The sequence below is a fragment of the Anolis sagrei genome, chromosome 1, assembly GCF_037176765.1.
Source record: "Anolis sagrei isolate rAnoSag1 chromosome 1, rAnoSag1.mat, whole genome shotgun sequence".
NCBI classification, from domain to species: Eukaryota; Metazoa; Chordata; class Lepidosauria; order Squamata; family Dactyloidae; genus Anolis; species Anolis sagrei.
The window spans coordinates 279,063,135-279,079,963 of NC_090021.1; the positions used below are offsets into that span (position 1 = coordinate 279,063,135).

The 16,829-nt window shown below is 40.9% G+C and overlaps 2 protein-coding genes across 6 annotated transcripts in view; one reads left to right on the top strand and one right to left on the bottom strand.

Annotated features, from left to right (window-relative positions):
- Positions 1-4,564: 4,564 nt before the first annotated feature.
- HARBI1 (harbinger transposase derived 1) lies at positions 4,565-12,453 on the bottom strand. 2 transcript variants are annotated; one of them, XM_060763803.2, is made up of 3 exons: positions 12,331-12,453; positions 7,351-8,056; positions 4,565-7,071 (listed from the first exon to the last, which is right to left on the bottom strand). In XM_060763803.2, the coding sequence occupies exons 2-3, from the start codon at positions 8,018-8,020 to the stop codon at positions 6,692-6,694; spliced, it is 1,050 nt and encodes a 349-aa protein (XP_060619786.1). In that variant the 5' UTR covers positions 8,021-8,056; positions 12,331-12,453; the 3' UTR covers positions 4,565-6,691. The 2 variants fall into 2 exon arrangements, with proteins under 2 accessions (XP_060619786.1, XP_060619777.1); XM_060763794.2 differs by having other exon boundaries at positions 7,351-8,061; positions 12,331-12,452.
- A 96-nt stretch (positions 12,454-12,549) lies between these two features.
- The window catches only part of ATG13 (autophagy related 13), a 34,638-nt gene continuing 30,358 nt past the window's right edge, over positions 12,550-16,829 (top strand). For 3 of the 4 annotated variants that reach the window (XM_060763755.2, XM_060763764.2, XM_060763773.2), the window contains exon 1: positions 12,550-13,091. The gene's annotated coding sequence lies outside the window, so the exon portion shown is untranslated. The remainder of the gene's footprint in view (positions 13,092-16,829) is intronic. The other variant, XM_060763782.2, reaches the window with a different exon arrangement.

The following is a 16,829-nucleotide window of genomic DNA, read 5'->3' on the forward strand; positions in this document are numbered from 1 at the left end:
CTGCCTCACTCAAGCACAAGTCAAGAATGCTTTCTCAGCCTTAGACAAAGAACATAACAATCCATAGTCATCTTTTTTGGCATGGGCTGGTCCATAAGGTCACAAAGAGTCGGAAACGACTGAACGAACGAACAACAGTCATCTTTGTTTACCTAGCCCAAGCCAAGACTCCAGAGATCAGCTTCTATTGTTCTCTGGGGCCTGGATTTCACAATCCCATCATTCCCACTCTGGATCCCTGATGGTCTGGAATGCCAGCACTTCCTGGAGACTCCTCTTTGCCCACAGAGTTTTCCCCACCTGGCTGGAAGGGGATTTTCAGCCACATCATTGGAGCTCAGCCAACCAGAAACAGAAGAGGGATGAGTCAAACTGGAACAATGAACCTGGTTGTATAAAAACTGTTCTGCAGAGCACATGCTCTCTTATGCTTGAAATTTTGGAACAGGAGCTCGCAAGTATCACATCTTAGCCAAAATGCAATAAAATGCCTCTGTCCTTTGTCTTCACTTCACTGGCAAGTTTTTAATCTGGAACTTTGGTTATTAATTATGGTTGTCATTGCTCACCAGGCCATTCCCTCTCATTTTATTGTGGTCTAAATTCCATATGAATGGGAGCTGTTGTTCAATAACATCTGGGAACCCAAACTGGGTAAAAAGTAAAGAGTACCGACCACCATATAAAAAATTATAGTTGGCTCTCTGTATCCATGAATTCTCTGACCATAGATTCAACAGCCCTTTGAAGGCAACCATAAGGCTGATGTGGCCCTTGATGAAAATGAATTTGACACCTATGCCATAGAGGGATTAATCCTGAAGATGTGAACATTTCATCTAAACTAATCTCTATAATGGAAGAACAGTAAACATAACAAACTGAATTGAGGCATAAACTCATATTCCTCCTTATTTGGCGAGGCTTTTACTATTCAGTTTGTATCAATGAGTTCCTCTGTATCCACAGATTCTGTATCCATGCAGTAAACCACATTGGTTTAAAGACTGCTGACAGATTGACGGTTTGAATCCAGGGAGCAGGGGAGCTCACATCTGTCAGCTCCAGCTTCCCATGCAGGGACATGAAAGAAGCCTCCCACAGGATGGTAAAACATCCGGGCTTCCCGTGGGCAACTCCTTGCAGACAGCCAATTCTCTCACACCAGAAGCATCTTGTAGTTTTCCAAGTCGCTCCTGACATGGAAAAAAAAACACATCCATGGCTTGAAAATATTCCAAAAAGCAAACCCTGATTTCGCTATTTTATATTTTACTACACCTTGTATATAATGAGTTTTCAGCAGCCAGAAATTTAGTATCTATGATGAGCCCTGGAGCCAAACCCCAGCTGATGCCAAGAGTCCAATGCATTCTGCAGTTCTTTGTTCAGATGTACGATCTCCACGAAAAAAAATCCCTTCAACACTTCCTCACATTTTTGGGGATTTAATACACAGCTACATAAATCCTCCTGCCCTTGATGTGGTATGCTATCTGCCACCATCCCCAGTCAGGCCACATTAAACCAGAATGGTAAGGGCAGTGAGGCACTCTGTTTGTATTATGCTTTTCTCCCACCTCTTCCTTAAAGGAAAATATCAGCCCACTCTACAGCTGAATGCAGATGCAATTCTTTCATTGAATTAAGGTTCCAATCAATACCTATACCGCAGTTAAGTCCCTGAGTGCTCCTTCTCATTTAAAAAGCATTTTATTAGCAAAAGGATATATTTTAATTGCTGAATGTTTCAAGTAACCATAGTGAATTTCTCACTACTTAATCCTTGGACAAGTTTAGGGAATGAGAAACAATAAATATAAATTCACACAGTTATCGAGTCCATCTCCCGTTTCCCTAAGCCAAGTTACTTGGACATCTGGTCGTTTATTGCAAGACGGTCAAACATTTTCCTTTCTCCTCTGATCGGAGAACAGAAGGAAAACTTGTGGATCTTTCCAGTTTAATATTCCTGCATGAATTCTGATTGGCCACTTTCCTATCATCTTTGAAAGGGCTGTTTCTATTATCTTAGCCCTTTGCAGGAACTGAGTCAAGGCTGCTCCCCAATTCCTTATATTTTAGTTAAAATAGTCCACCTAAAATGCATTGTTCCCCCCACTAGACACAAAATCCTTTATCACTGCAGATATCATGGGTGTATGTATGCAATTAACCTATTTAGAGGGTTTTTTAAAAATCAACTCAGAGCCCTTCCAGACAGGCCCTACATCCCAGGATCTGATTCCAGGTTTTCTGCCTTAAACTGGATTATATGAGTCCGCACTGCCAGATAATCTGGGATAACCAGAACACCGGGAATCAGATCCTGGGCTATACGCCCTGTCTGGAAGGGCTTTCAGCCACTAAGACTTTTGTAATAAATCATTGGAAAATTGGTTTAATAGTTTTTTAAGCCTGAAATATATTCAATTGTTTTGCAACATCTGGCCTGTTAGCCCAGCTCACTGAAGCACCAACTGGCAGGGCTAATGGGTCCAGGATTATGGAAGTTGTAGTACAAAACATCTGGGGTTTCAGTCGTTTTCCCCACTCCTGAATTAGACAATTGTATAATGTGTTTCTGTTGTAATACTAATATCTCGTGCTTTATTCACCATTGATATTTGTTTTAAAAAACCGCTGCTGCATTTGGCATCCAAAAATCCATGGACTATACCAAGGCCAAGAAACTTGTGGCCCTCCATACATTGTTGGATACCAATTCTTACCAATAGCCAACTTGGTCAATAGTGGAGATGATGGGAGTAGTTGTTCATCATGTATAAGGCTGCTAGGCCTCTGGCTCTGGGATATACTGTTTCTGCAAATAACTAAGGTTTGCACAGTGAAATGGAGTCATGTAATTTCTATAAATTATGACTCCTTTTTCTCAAGCATCCAAGATACAAAGAAAATACAAAGGGCACTATTATTTAAGTAAAAGAGGAAGAAATTATTCTGAGATTTTGGGGGTATATAGGATCTCCACCCATTTTACAATTTTGGTGTCATTTGATGTTTTCCATTTATACTTGTCTTTCCCCCACTTTTTTTGGAATAGAGCCTATGACTGACAGCTCTGTCATGATCTCATCAGGAGTTGCTATACGTAATTAGAACACAAATATAATTACAGATGGTGTTTAATTAAGATTGTCTTACCTCCTTAAGTAACAATTTTTATGTATGCTGATGACTGGGTTACATAAGGCCCCTTCATTCCTAATCAGTTTTGCCTAAATCTGGTTTCTGAGTTCGGCATGTGTTGGCACAGTTGCTTATACCATACTCAGAAAATAAACTGGCAGGTAGCATTCTCATTCAGTGCCACAACAGGACATTCTGCTGCCATTGTTGCATATTTGGAAATGCTATTGTGACAAATACAATTACACAATACGTCACGTAACTTATTTTAAAAACTAGTAATACAAAGTCAGCATTTTTAAAAATGAGTCTTCTTTTTCCATTACAGTCACTTACCATCTCTCTATAGCTTTGTCACAGAGAGAACTGGTACTGTACCTGGGAGTGTCTCAGAGTTAGTCTTTATCATGGTTCACACCTTGGCAGGAGTCACAAGGAAAGCCAGTCTCAACTTGGCATCCAATTGTCTCATCTTTTTATTGAATGTTGTAAGCTGCGAGGATAGTTAAGGCTGGAATCAGCAGTGGCATAAACTCCCTTTCCCATAATAGCCAGCATAGTGTTTGAGTGTTGAATTAGGATCTCCTGGGACCAGAATTCAAATCCCCATTCTGCCATGAAATCCACTGGATGACCTTGGGCAAGTTACACTTTCTCAGAAAAAAGCAATGGAAACTCTCTTCTGAAGAAAAATTACCAAGAAAACTTTAGGGTATGTTTTCAGTAAATCCGAATTGACTTCAGCTCGCAAAACAACACATTCCTAGTATTCCTGACCCTTGATGAAACTGTTAGGAACTGGAGTCCAAGAACATCTGGAAGGCCACAGGTTTCCCAGCCTTCCTGGTAGACGGATGCTCTTCTTATAACTTCTTGAGCTAATTCCAGTTGAAAGAATTTGATTGTTTATAGAGGTTTGCCAACAGCCTAATCTACATCAGAATATTGGCAGACACAAGCTAAAGGTCAATCTTGATTGCCCAGCCAGGAAAGAACAAAGCCAGGCAGAGTAGCCTCCAGCCTCCAGAGCAGTGAAGGGTCGTGGTGTTCACAAACATGACCAAAAAGACTTTGATAATCCCTGCTTTTCCTCAGGGTCAAAGGTGGGGGTGGGGAAGCAAAGGACAGCAAAACCCAGGAAGAATTTGTTCTCTCTGTCCTTTCCCTGAGTAGAACAAAGCCCAGCACTTCACTTCATCAGGAACAATTAGTAGTTCCTGATATCGGCTATGTGATATAACCATGGTTGATATTAGGAGCACAACCACACCCTGTAATATCATAGAATCATACTGGATGATGGAGTGGGGATTAATTTCCCACCACCATAAAGGTTCCCCACAGTCAGACTAAAAGAAAGATAGCAGGAAGCAACCACCAATCTTGCTGCTGTTTCAAATAAATGCCAAGCTACTCAATTTTAGGCCTTTATTTTTTCTGCTTTCAATGGCAAGGGTAATAGGTTTTGGCTGAGAAATAAATCAGGGAATGTCACAGTATAGATAAGAATGTATTTTGAGTTCTGTGAGGCAAGAATAGGCTGTAATTAAGAAAACATATCCTGTCAAAGAAACTGGTGCACCAGGGTTGGGTTAGCACACACCAGAGTGAGCTTTCATAATATATGTTGCTACTTTGTCATGTAAACAAACACTTCATACCTGAGGTAACTTTTCTATCTTTGATGTACAAGGAAGTCCCAGATGAAACTCTCAAACTAAAGACCTAATTAGTCTAATATCCCATTTCCCAAAGTAGCCAATAGATGTATATAGGAAGCTCATTAGTAGACCCTAAAGACAAAATCCCTCTCCAATTGTTGAACCCCAGCAACTGGTATATGGTGATATATTGCCACTAAATACAGAGGTTTCATGTAGCTATCTTAGTTAATAGTCACTGAAAGGGGGTTCTTAAATGGCAAGGGGTTGGATTGGATGGCCCCTGCTGTCCCTTCCAGTTCTATTATTCTTTGATTCTAAACACTCCTCCTTGATAAATTGATCTAGTCCCCTTTAACATGATGCGAGATACTAAATACTGTTACTAGATTCTGTGACATGTTCTATAAATTATGTGCTCAATAAGAGGGCTCCCTGTTTTCTCACCTGAATCATGTGTCAACTAGTTTCATTGAGTGACCCTGAGTTCTAGTATAATTAAATATTAAAAAACAGGATAATTTTGCTGTATTATATATTGTATTTTAGAAAGCTTTATTTAGCTTCCTAATAGCTAGATTTTGTTTTGACCAAGTTGAAAAGTTCTACTGCCATCACTTTTTCTTGCAGGGAATGTACATCAGTCCTTTGATTATTTGGATATCTTTTTCTAACTGCACAATGTCATATATTTGGGATTCTTACACTATGGCAGCTTATAAGAACAACTAATAATTCAATCTTCCTTCTTCCAATCCATGTAAAAATAACAAAAGTGCAAAGTATTGCCAAAGGGTAAGAAGAAAATAGAATATTTTACCAGGGCACAGAGGTTCAGGGGTGTCCTACCTAGGTTACAAACTCTTTACAATGGGGAAAAACCTGATATAAATGGATAATCATGGCTGAAGATGATTATGTACAGTTATTTATGATTCTATAAAACAAATTACCCTTCAAAACCCACTTTTCCATAATGACTTTCAAATAACAAAGTTCCAATACCATCCCATAACTAAGTACTGTATGCATAGCTGAAACAATTTAATATTCTTCTCATATATGACTTCTTCCATTTTAATTCACTTGTTATTACTCAATGTATTTGTTCAATATGAAGGTCTATCTATGATATCAATATTAACAGTATCAAATAAAAAAGCAAGAAAAATATTTTCTCCTATGGGAAATGTGCATAATTTATCTGGTTCTTTTTGTACCAGCGAAGAATTAACTTACCCATATATGTCAATTAAAATGTTACCTGAATAGATATTTTTAATCGGTCACTCCACATTTGCCTATGTAAATACCTTTATGCATCCACTGAGACATAAATATACCACAGAATATTGTGATTTTGTGCAAGAAACAGGGCTTTGTGTTATTCACCGACACAACTGCTGTTGTTGCCTTTTTAAAAGACAAACTAGAGTTGGAAACTATTTAGCAGAAAAAGGAGGTTTCTGAAATTTTCTGCTATAGGCAAGTAAATGTTCAATTAGCAATGCAAGGACAATTGTTTAGAATCTTACACTGTGCTCAATAGACTTTTTATTATATTTTACCATCCTTAAAGATATTTCTACATTTTATCCACTTTGATTTCATTTCTGTGTCCTTGAAGAACTATCGTCCAAAAAGGATGAACATTTGTAGTGAAATTCTGAGCATTCTCCAACTTAGCTTGAACTTGCATATCAAAGCCTTTTAAATGCAGCATATTTTCCCAATACAAAAGTATTATTTTCTCCATAGTACCTACAAATAATCCCACCCTCATTCTCTTCAAGTGTGCACTTTTTAAAAAAATCAGAATTAACCATATTTCCTTCCCCCATACTCTCTTCTTAAAAACTGAAGTGATATGTCTCTTCATGTTAGCTAAAGTGAGTGATCAACAACTCTTTGCGAACTTGGTAGGCTTCAGAGTCTAGTGATTCCATATGCTCATATTCATATTCCTCTGGCTGTTCCATCTGTCCCATTGTTAAAGAAGACCATATATCCAGCCCATGTTCAAGAGCTATGTTATGAAGCACACAACAAGCCAAGATGATGTGGCTGGCCTTCTCTGGGGAATATTGCAGTGTGCCCTTTGAGCCATCCAGGCAACGGAACCGGGATCGAATGGACCAGAATGCTTGTTCGATGATATTGTGAGTAGCTGAGTGTGCCATATTATATCTATACTCGGCAGGTGTCTCAGGAATATGCAGTGGAGTCATTAGCCAAGTGCGAAGAAAGAAGGAATTATCACCTGCCAAACAGAAACGCGAGAGATCACAAAGCAAATAGGAACACAAAACCCCAATTTCATTTCCAGGATTTAAGAATGAATCTCATTGCCATCTGAAGTATGCATTCCAAAAAAGAATGGAGATAAAAGATAATTTTCTCAATTATTATTTGTTTAATCTTTATAAAGGGAGATTTCTAAATTCCAGGAAGTTTTGTGACATAAGTTTACGTGTCAGTGAACCAAACAAATATCCTGCCACAACACCCTTTAGAAACCCAGTAGTCAGAATGAACTTACCAAGGAGCCACCCATCTTTGTGCATGCCAGCTTCAAACTGGTTCCTTAGGCCTGACTGCTGCAGCACAGTGCGATCCTGTAGGCTGCCTGGCCAATGTGTTTCTGCACTCAGCAGCAATCCTCTTGCATCACAAACCATCAGGCAGTTCAAGGAATGAAGGCCCTTTTCATTCACATATGACAAGTCTTCGGCATTTGGTGCCTTTATTGTTACATGGGTGCAATCAACAAGCCCTAGCACTCCTGGCATACCTGCCAATGTATAGAAGTCATCTTTTAGTTGCTGCACAGATGCATCGTCCTCTGGAAAATGAATGAATTGAGAAGCCCTCTCCACCAGGGCTTCAGTGACATTGGCAACACAACGGCTCATAGATGCCTGACTGATGCCAATGGCATCTCCCATGCGGGTCTGGAAAGAGCCAGAAGTGTAAAAACCCAATGCAGCAAGAATTTGAGTCTCCGGGCTAATCGCCCTAGATCGCTGGGTAGGACGAGAAAGATTGGCTCCCAGGAGATCTACCAGATAGCAAATGAACTGACGTGGGAAGCCATACATAGATACCAAATACTCATCAGTAACATCTTCCAGTTTGAAGCGATCAAGTGTCCTGTGTCCACGACCATAAAGCAAGAGGTCACAATCCAGGACTGCTATGGGAACAGTCATGATGGATTAAGGCCTTTTCTTATTTCCTCTGTTCAGCTGCACTGGGACCAAGAAAGGAAATTCAGTACCTAGCTAAAATATTGTATCTTTCTTTTCTAACATCTCCACTGCAATTCATCTGAAAATAAATATTTATTGGCTTAAGTGCTATTAAGTGAGTCGCCCTTGGGGGCTGAGAATTACGGTATATAAGCGCAGTAAATAAATAAATAATATGCAAATAAGATTTTTATAAATGTATGTTCTAACTTTAACTGGCATTAACTCTAGATGTGATTAGGCTGAAAAGTGCAGTTCACAAAATACAACCAAAATATAATAAACGTTCCCACACTCTCGTTAACATGCCCAACCAAAAACAAAACAAAACCAAAAAAAAACCCTGGAACATATGGGAATGAGATCTCCCAGGGACACTGCTATTGATTTCAGTCAAGAGTTCAATGAATCTTGACCAAGATTCTGGCAAAGGTCTAATGGAAAATTTTTGAAGTTGTGTGTAATTTTACTGAGAACTATGGGGCACACTACAGAATGCAAGAATACACAATTAGTGTTGACCTCGGGTCATATGCAAACTTATAATGGTGGAGTGCATGTTTCACAGGCAGTTAGTGACATGTTTTGAGTTCTTCCTGAACCAGTTAAGCAAGTCTAGGAAAGCGTCTTTCTTCCCCCAAAGTTGGTGCAAAAAACGAATTGACTGTAGCCAACATAAGGGTGTGAATCAGTAATACCAAAATAGATGTCATTCTTAGAAACATGCCAGTCTACAATAGAATTATATATTTATTATAATTTTTCTTCCATAAATTGCATTCTCCCTCAAGTTTCAATATATTTTTCCTTTTTCAGACCCCAGAAAATCTAAAACATCAGAAAAACTAGAGACAATTAATTAAAACATTCATATAATAGGAATATATGCCTCTACAAAAAAGATGCTATTTAAACAGAGTCACCACCCATCCACTTTCCTCTATTACTGATCATCAGGCATATTCTGATAGGGAGGATACAGTTTTCCAACCTTGCAAATCAAAGGTTCAACAAAGTAAGTGTTTCTTTGTATACTAATCTTCTTCCCATGTTTATCCATGATTCCTAGTAATTAGAATATGAAGGGAACAGGTAGGAGTGGCAGCAGAAAAAAATCACACTACCATCAGATATAGTCTGAATGCCAAAGAGTCCATCTTTACTAGAGAATCGGTCCCTTCTCCTTAATGAATTGTAATACATAGACATAAAGCTTAAAATCCATAGGTAAAGGTTTCCCTTTGACATTAAGTCTAGTCATGTCCTACTCTGGGGGTGGCGCTCATCTCCATTTCTAAACCGAAGAGCCGGCGTCGTCTGTAGACACCTCCAAGGTCATGGGGCCGGCATTACTGCATGGAGCGCCATTAGCAGTACCTATTGATCTCACATTTGCATGTTTCCAAACTGCTACGTTGGCAGGAGCTAGGGCTAATAGCAAATACATCCATCACTCCAAATTCGCTAGAGCAGTGGTTCTCAACCTGGGGTCCCCAGATGTTTTTGGCCTACAACTCCCAGAAATCCCAGCCAGTTTACCAGCTATTAGGATTTCTGGGAGTTGAAGGCCAAAAACATCTGGGGACCCCAGGTTGAGAACCACTGCGCTAGAGGCTCTGTGAAAGTGAAAAATCACAAAGAAATTGCTATATTTTTTCCCTGAGAAAACACTTCTCTAGGAATTTCTAGGTCCCTCAGCATGACTGGAGGAAGTTAACCAGAGAGTCACAGTGGAGGCCCTAGCAATTTCTAGAGAGAACATCTGTAATCAAATCAGTGAGTAATCAAAACTGCAAATGTGGAGAAACGACTGTAAGGTAAATTATTGAGAAAATAAAGTTTTTAGCTCATATTGATGGTTTTTGTTGGGCTTGGTCCCCATGTAAGCTGCTCTGAGTCCCTTTGGAGAGATGGTGGCAGGATATAAAAATAAACTTCAACTTCTTCTTCTTATTATTATTATTATTGTGAACAACCATAAAAAGGTCAGAACAAAATTTCATTTCAAATGCTCAAAGAAGTCTGTGGCATCTTGAAGATGATGGTTATTATGATATAAAAATAGAAATTTGTTATTGGGTTCGTTACAACAAATTATAAAATGCCAGTATTTCCGGTTGGATCTACATTGCCAAATAATGCTATTTGAATGGCATTATATAGGCCTACACTGACCATGTAATGCCATTCAAACTGTATTATTTGGCTGTATAGATCCAGCTTTCAGAACATCTCTGAAGAGATTTCAGAGTTAGCAATGCTGACATAATAAACCAGAAAGACAACACTAGCTACTTCATCACACTAGAGAATGAATCCACTTTAAATCAGATTTCTGCTTCCTGCAGAATTCTGGAGTTTGTAGTTTAATGTGCCTGTTAAAGGCTCCCTCCTTAAACTACAAACCCCAGAATTCTGCAAGAGGCAGCAACCAGATTTAAAGTGGATTCATTCTCTGAGATTGAAGATGCACAGAAAGATCGATCATCTTTTAAACCTAGAACAACGATCTCTAAATGTATTGTCAAAGGCTTTCATGGCTGGAATCACTGGGTTGTTGTAGGTTTTTTCGGGCTATATGGCCATGTTCTAGAGGCATTATCTCCTGATGTTTCGCCTGCATCTATGGCAAGCATCCTCAGAGGTCATGACCTCACAAACTCTGAGGATGCTTGCCATAGATCAGGGGTCCTCAACATTTTTAAACAGAGAGCCAGGTTACAGTCCCTCAAACTATCGGAGGGCCGGATTATAATTCGGGGGGAAAATGCACACTGCACTTATCTTATTTGTAATAAAAAAACACTTTAAAACAATACAATAATTAAAATGTAGAACAATTGTAACAAATATAAACTTATTAGTATTTCAATGGGAAATTTGGGCTTGCTTTTGGCTGATGAGATAGAATTATTGTTGTTGTGTGCTTTCAAGTTGTTTCAGACTTAGGCTGACCCTGAGCGAAGGCTGGGTTAATGATCTTGGAAGGCTGTATCAGGCCCCTGGGCCTTAGTTTGAGGACCCCTGCCATAGATGCAGGCCAAACATCAGGAGATAATGTTTCTAGAACAGGGGTCCTCAAACTATTTAAAGAGAGGGCCAGGTCACAGTCCCTCAAAGTGTTGGAGGGCCGGATTATCATTTGAAAAAAGAAAAACATGAATGAATTCAATGGATTGCCGAAGGCTTTCATGGCCGGAATCACTGGGTTGTTGTAGGTTTTTTCGGGCTATATGGCCATGGTCTAGAGGCATTCTCTCCTGACGTTTTGCCTGCATCTATGGCAAGCATCCTCAGAGGTAGTGAGGTCTGTTGGAACTAGGAAAAGGGGTTTATATATCTGTGGAATGACCCAGGTGGGACAAAGGACTCTTGTCTGCTGGAGCTAGGTGTGAATGTTTCAACTGACCACCTTGATTAGCATATAATGGCCTGACAGTGCCTGGAGCAAACTTTTGTTGAGGTGATTAAATGTCCTTGCTTGTTTTCAGGCCATATAGCCTGAAAAAACCTACAACCCATGAATGAATTCCTATGCACACTGCACATATCTTATTTGTAGTGCTAATAACACTTTAAAACAATACAAATAATTAAAATGAAGAACAATTTTAACAAATATAAACTTATTAGTATTTCATTGGGACGTATGGGCCTGCTTTTGGCTGATGAGATAGGATTGTTGTTGTTGTTGTGTGCTTTCAAGTCATTTCATACCTAGGTTGACCCTGAGCGAGGGCCAGGTAAATGACCTTGGAGGGCCGTATCTGGCCCCCGGGCCGTAGTTTGAGGACCCCAATTCTAAAACATGGCCATATAGCCCAAAAAACATACGACAACCCGCCGATCTCTAAACCTTAGTCCTCCACGTGTTTTGGACTTCATCTCTTCTACACTGCCCTATAAAATTCAGACTATCTGATTTGAACTGGATTATAGGGCAGTGTAGACTCAGATAATCCAGTTCAAAGCAGATACTGTGGATTATCTTCTCTGATAAATGGGTCTCAGAAGTCCATGGGTGCGTCTACACCAGGCCTGGGCAAACTTGGGCCCACTCTCCAGGTGTTTTGGACTTCCACAAGTCCTAACAGCCTCAGGCCCTTTCCTTTCCCCCCTCAGCCGCTTAAGCGAGAGTGGGCCCAAGTTTGCCCAGGCCTGGTGTAGGTCCACCCCTGGTTAGTCCACTTCCTTGGGGAAACTTGGAGGGAAGAGAAGAGGGAGGAGGGCGGCTGCGTTGTTATCCAGAGTGGGAGAGTGGCAGGACCTACCAGGGCTGGAGGGGGCCACTGAGAACCAGAACACAACGCAACCAAATGGGGAAAGGCGGTTTCCTTCCAGGCCCGGAGTGCCTCCCTGGAGCCCAGGCGGAGGAAGAGAGGCGGAGCTCCCCACCCGCAACACACACGCCGCCTCTAGGCTGCATTTTCGCAGGCGCAGATTCCTCACGGGAGCGGGCTCCTCGCTGCTCCTTCCTGGAGTCGCCTCCTCACTTCCGGAAGACAATATCCGCCGCTGTTTTTTTAGGCTACTTCCGCGAGGGAAAGCAGATCGGGGAGGGAGGACGAAAGTGTCGAAAGTGCGGCCGCGAACGCGCAGCGCACTGGCAGGCTTTGCCCTGAGCGGATGAAAACAAACAGCGACGATGGCGACGGCAGGAGAATTGGGGAGGCCGTGGCCGTGAAGGGAGGAGGGAAGTAAAGGGCCAAGCTTCAGGGCCGGCGGGGGTTTTCCTTCGGGTGCCCGTCTCCCTCAGGCATTCTGGACTGTAGTCCTCAACTCTGAGGAGGCCCCGTTTTCCTGGGGTGAAGCCTGAGGTTGCGCGGCCTCCTCTGGGCTAGGGCGAGACTGCGCCTCCACGTTGGCCTGGGCTTCCTGCTTCTTGCTGCTAAGGAGGCCCCTCTTTCGCTTCGGACCCGGTTTCTTTCGCACATCCCTTGGGCCTGGCCATGCGGAGGGGCTGCGGCGGCCTCTGGGAGCATTCACCCCCGGAATGAAACCCCGAACCATCACCTCGGCCTCCCCAGTGCTGGTAATGGTGATCTCTTGTACCTCAGCTTCCTGTGCTCTTACGGTTGCCTATTTATTTATTTATTTATTCCTTTCATCCAGAAATGAAACTCAGTGTATAGTCTTTTGTTAGATGTGCTGTTTAGATCCAGTCCAGATTTCAACCATAGATTTGTGGTGGAAAGTACTTTGGTAGGTGATTTAAGCTGGAAAAGAAACAACAAGAAAACGACCCTTGTTCTCCTGGGCCGCTCCCTAGAATCATACAGTTGGAAAAGACCACATGGGCCATCTAGTCCAACCCCCTGCCATTCAGGAAAAGCACAATTTATTATATTTATTATTTATTTCAAGTGCTTCTACCCCGCCCTTCTCAACCCCCTAGGGGGGACCCAGGGCGGCTTACAAAAGGCACAATTCGATGCCCAACAGTTCACAAAATACAATATACAAAATACAGTATAACAACAACAATTAAACTAGTTAAAACAATCTAATTAATACAATAGCAGCAATAAAATCATCTTGTGGTCAATGTTCGCCAATTCATAAATCCATAATCCATCCAGCATTGTCATAGTCCTTTTCTACTCTGGTCGTCATTGTCTTTATCCATCTGCCAGCTTACCCAAAGGCCTGGTCCCATATCCAGGTTTTTAACTTCCTTCTGAAATAGAGGAGGGATGCTGATGACCTAATTTCCCCGGGGAGTGAATCCCACAGGCAAGGGGCCACCACCAAGAAGGCCCTGTCCCTCGTCCCCACCAGTCTCACTTGTGATAAAGGTGGGGCTGAGAGCAGGGCCTCCCCAGATGATTGTAAACTCTGAGGTGCGATCAAAGCATCCCTGGCAGAAGGCCGTCCAGCCTCTGTTTAGAAGTTTCCAATAAATGAACTGGCATCTTCCCCGACTTGCATATTCCTAGATCAGGCCTGGGCAAAGTTGGACCCTCCAGGTGTTTTGGACTTCCATAATTCCTAACAGCGTCAGGTCCTGTCCTTTTTCCCCTCAGCCGCTTAAGCTAGATATAATACAATAATAATGATCCAGAAAACTGCATAATCCTTTTTGGTTGCAATGTGTTCTGGTTCTCAGTGGCCCCTCCAGTCCTGGTAGGTCCTGCCTCTCTCCTGCTCTGGATAACAACGCAGCTCACCCTCCCTCTGCTCTTCCCCCCAAGGCAGTAGACTAACCAGGAGTGGGTCTACAGCAGATAATAATAATCCAGGGTGTCCATCTAGTGCAGGCATGGGCAAACTTGGGCCCTCCATGTGTTTTGCACTTTCTCCCCCACAATTTCTAACAGCCTCAGGCCCTTTCCTCCCCCCCCCCCCTCAGCCGCTTCAGTGGCTGAGGGGAAAAAGGACGGGACATGTGGCTGTTAGGAATTGTGGGAGTGAAAGTCCAAAACACCTGGAGAGCCCAAGTTTGCCCATGCCTGCACTAGATGGACATCCTGGATGATGATGATGATGATGATGATATTTATATCCTGTTTTCCTCTCCTTATGGAGACTCAAAGTGGCTAACAACTCTAAAAACAATACTATTTATAATAGAATTAAATGTAGAACTGTGTTGGGATTTGGAAGCATGTTATATAGCGGTGTAGAAGATCTGGAGGTCACAGTCATCATCCATCCATCCTCACTCTAAAATAAGAAATGTAGTGTAACCAGAGCTGATGCTGCTTAGCTTTATAGAGTATTTTATATCTCCATAAACCTCTTGAGTGAAGTGCTTCATAAGTCTGTGTATTGGGTGACATGCAGCTTTTGTTTTCTTTTCTTTTTTACCTACATACCCCACCAAGGCAGCAAAAGTCCTGAATGGGTACCTAGTGATAGCTTTAAAAATGAATGTGGCAAAGAAGCTGAAACTTAATCCAAACAAAATGGATGTTATGGATCATAAAATCTCCAGATCTAGATAGTGTTGTGTTTGTGATCCAGGACAACATTCATTTTCCCAGAAGTACCTATATAATTTGAAAATCATTTGAGACCTAATGCTTTCTGTGGTGGCTCAACTGTGATCAGAGGCAAGCAGTGTTATTTATCAGCTTCTGCTGCATGTTAGTTGTCGCTGTATATAGAGGAGGCAGGTCCTAACTTGGTGACGTGTACATCATCAGTTGGATCTAGGTTTGATTACTGTGATTCACTCTTTTGGATGACTCTTAAAGACCACTTGGAGTTCTAGTTGTTTCAGAATGCAACAGCCAGGATGTTTCTAGGAGCTAGACATTGTGATCACACTATATCTATTCTGTGACAGTTACAATAGTTCCTCTTCAGTTTTGAGTTCAATTTAAGATGCAGATATTAACCTTTGTAATCCTAAATATTTGAAACTAGTTAACTGAATGATCACCTCCACCTGGACCTTAAAATCAATATTTAATTCTATTTGTTCTGGTCCATGAACAAAAACTGTAAGTATAGGACATTTTTGTGTTAATTCCGTGTTTCTGGAATACTAAGGTAATAAATGTGTTCCTCCCATTTTTGTTGGCCTTTAGGCATTTTAAGTGCTTTTGGTTGCATTCAACCTTTGGGCGATTTGTGGTGCTTTGAAATTCATAGTTGTGTGTCTTCAACAGGTTTACAATTTATGGCTCTCTTAAGATTGTTCGGGGGTGGGGTTGCCTTCCTTTGAGAGTGTCATGCCCAAGGTCACTCAGTGAATTTCCATGGTCAAACAGGGATTCAAGCCCTGGTCTCCAGAGTCATAATCCAATACTCAAACCATTACACATTTTCACTTTAAAATAACTGCTGCTATTTTACCATTTTTATTTTCTGTTTCTATTTTGATCTACTAATTTATATGCTTTCGGTTGTTGTTGTGTAATCTTACTGTATTTTACATTTTTAATGTTCTTTATATGATCATTCTATTTCATGGACTGTAGTAAACCAACTCAAAAGTATAATGGATCTGAAAATGGTTTGAAAAATAAACAGAAATAACATTATCAAAATAGGTTGTGACAAGTATATAAGCAGGTATAAATTCAACTGCTTTAGAAGTACAAAGCTATAGGACATGGAAGTTGAGTGTTATCTACAACACTTTTATTTTATGAATCTATGTGAATGGAATTATATTTATAATTATGCTGACATGCTTCACCCAACCAGTAGTTGAAAGTAGCTGCTGTCATCTATTTAAAAAAGCGTTCAAAGAGTTCCAACAACATAATTTCAATTCAGATCCATCATCTCAGCATTTTAGGGTTAGTCTTTACACTCCATGGACTTTTGATCTAGAGAAACTTCCAAATCATTTTGTCAATTAGGAGGGTTACATAATGTGGAACCGGCCCTAACTGTTGAAGCCAAAATCCAACACACATGGAAATTTAATGAGATTTATTGTCATGTACCATAAGTATCTTCAGGGCTACCATTGTAATATCCTTTAACTCTCGACTGGACTGTGGTTTTGACCTTTGAAGATAAGTATTACCATATATACAGAAAGCTAATTCCAAATCTCTTTATATTTTATCATATTTAAAGGAAGAAAAACAATTTGAAGACTCTACGATTATTTGAAATATATATGGATGCTTGAATTCTGTGTAAGTTCAGGCATGAAATGAGCAAAAAAATGAAAACCTAAATATACTTTCAAATAGCATTCCAATTGGTGACACACTTAAGGATGGCAGTTTGGGCAAATGTTAGCTTATGCAGATTTGTAGTGCAGCCTTTCACATGTTTATGTAAGCTGTTCTCACATGAATGAAGTGGT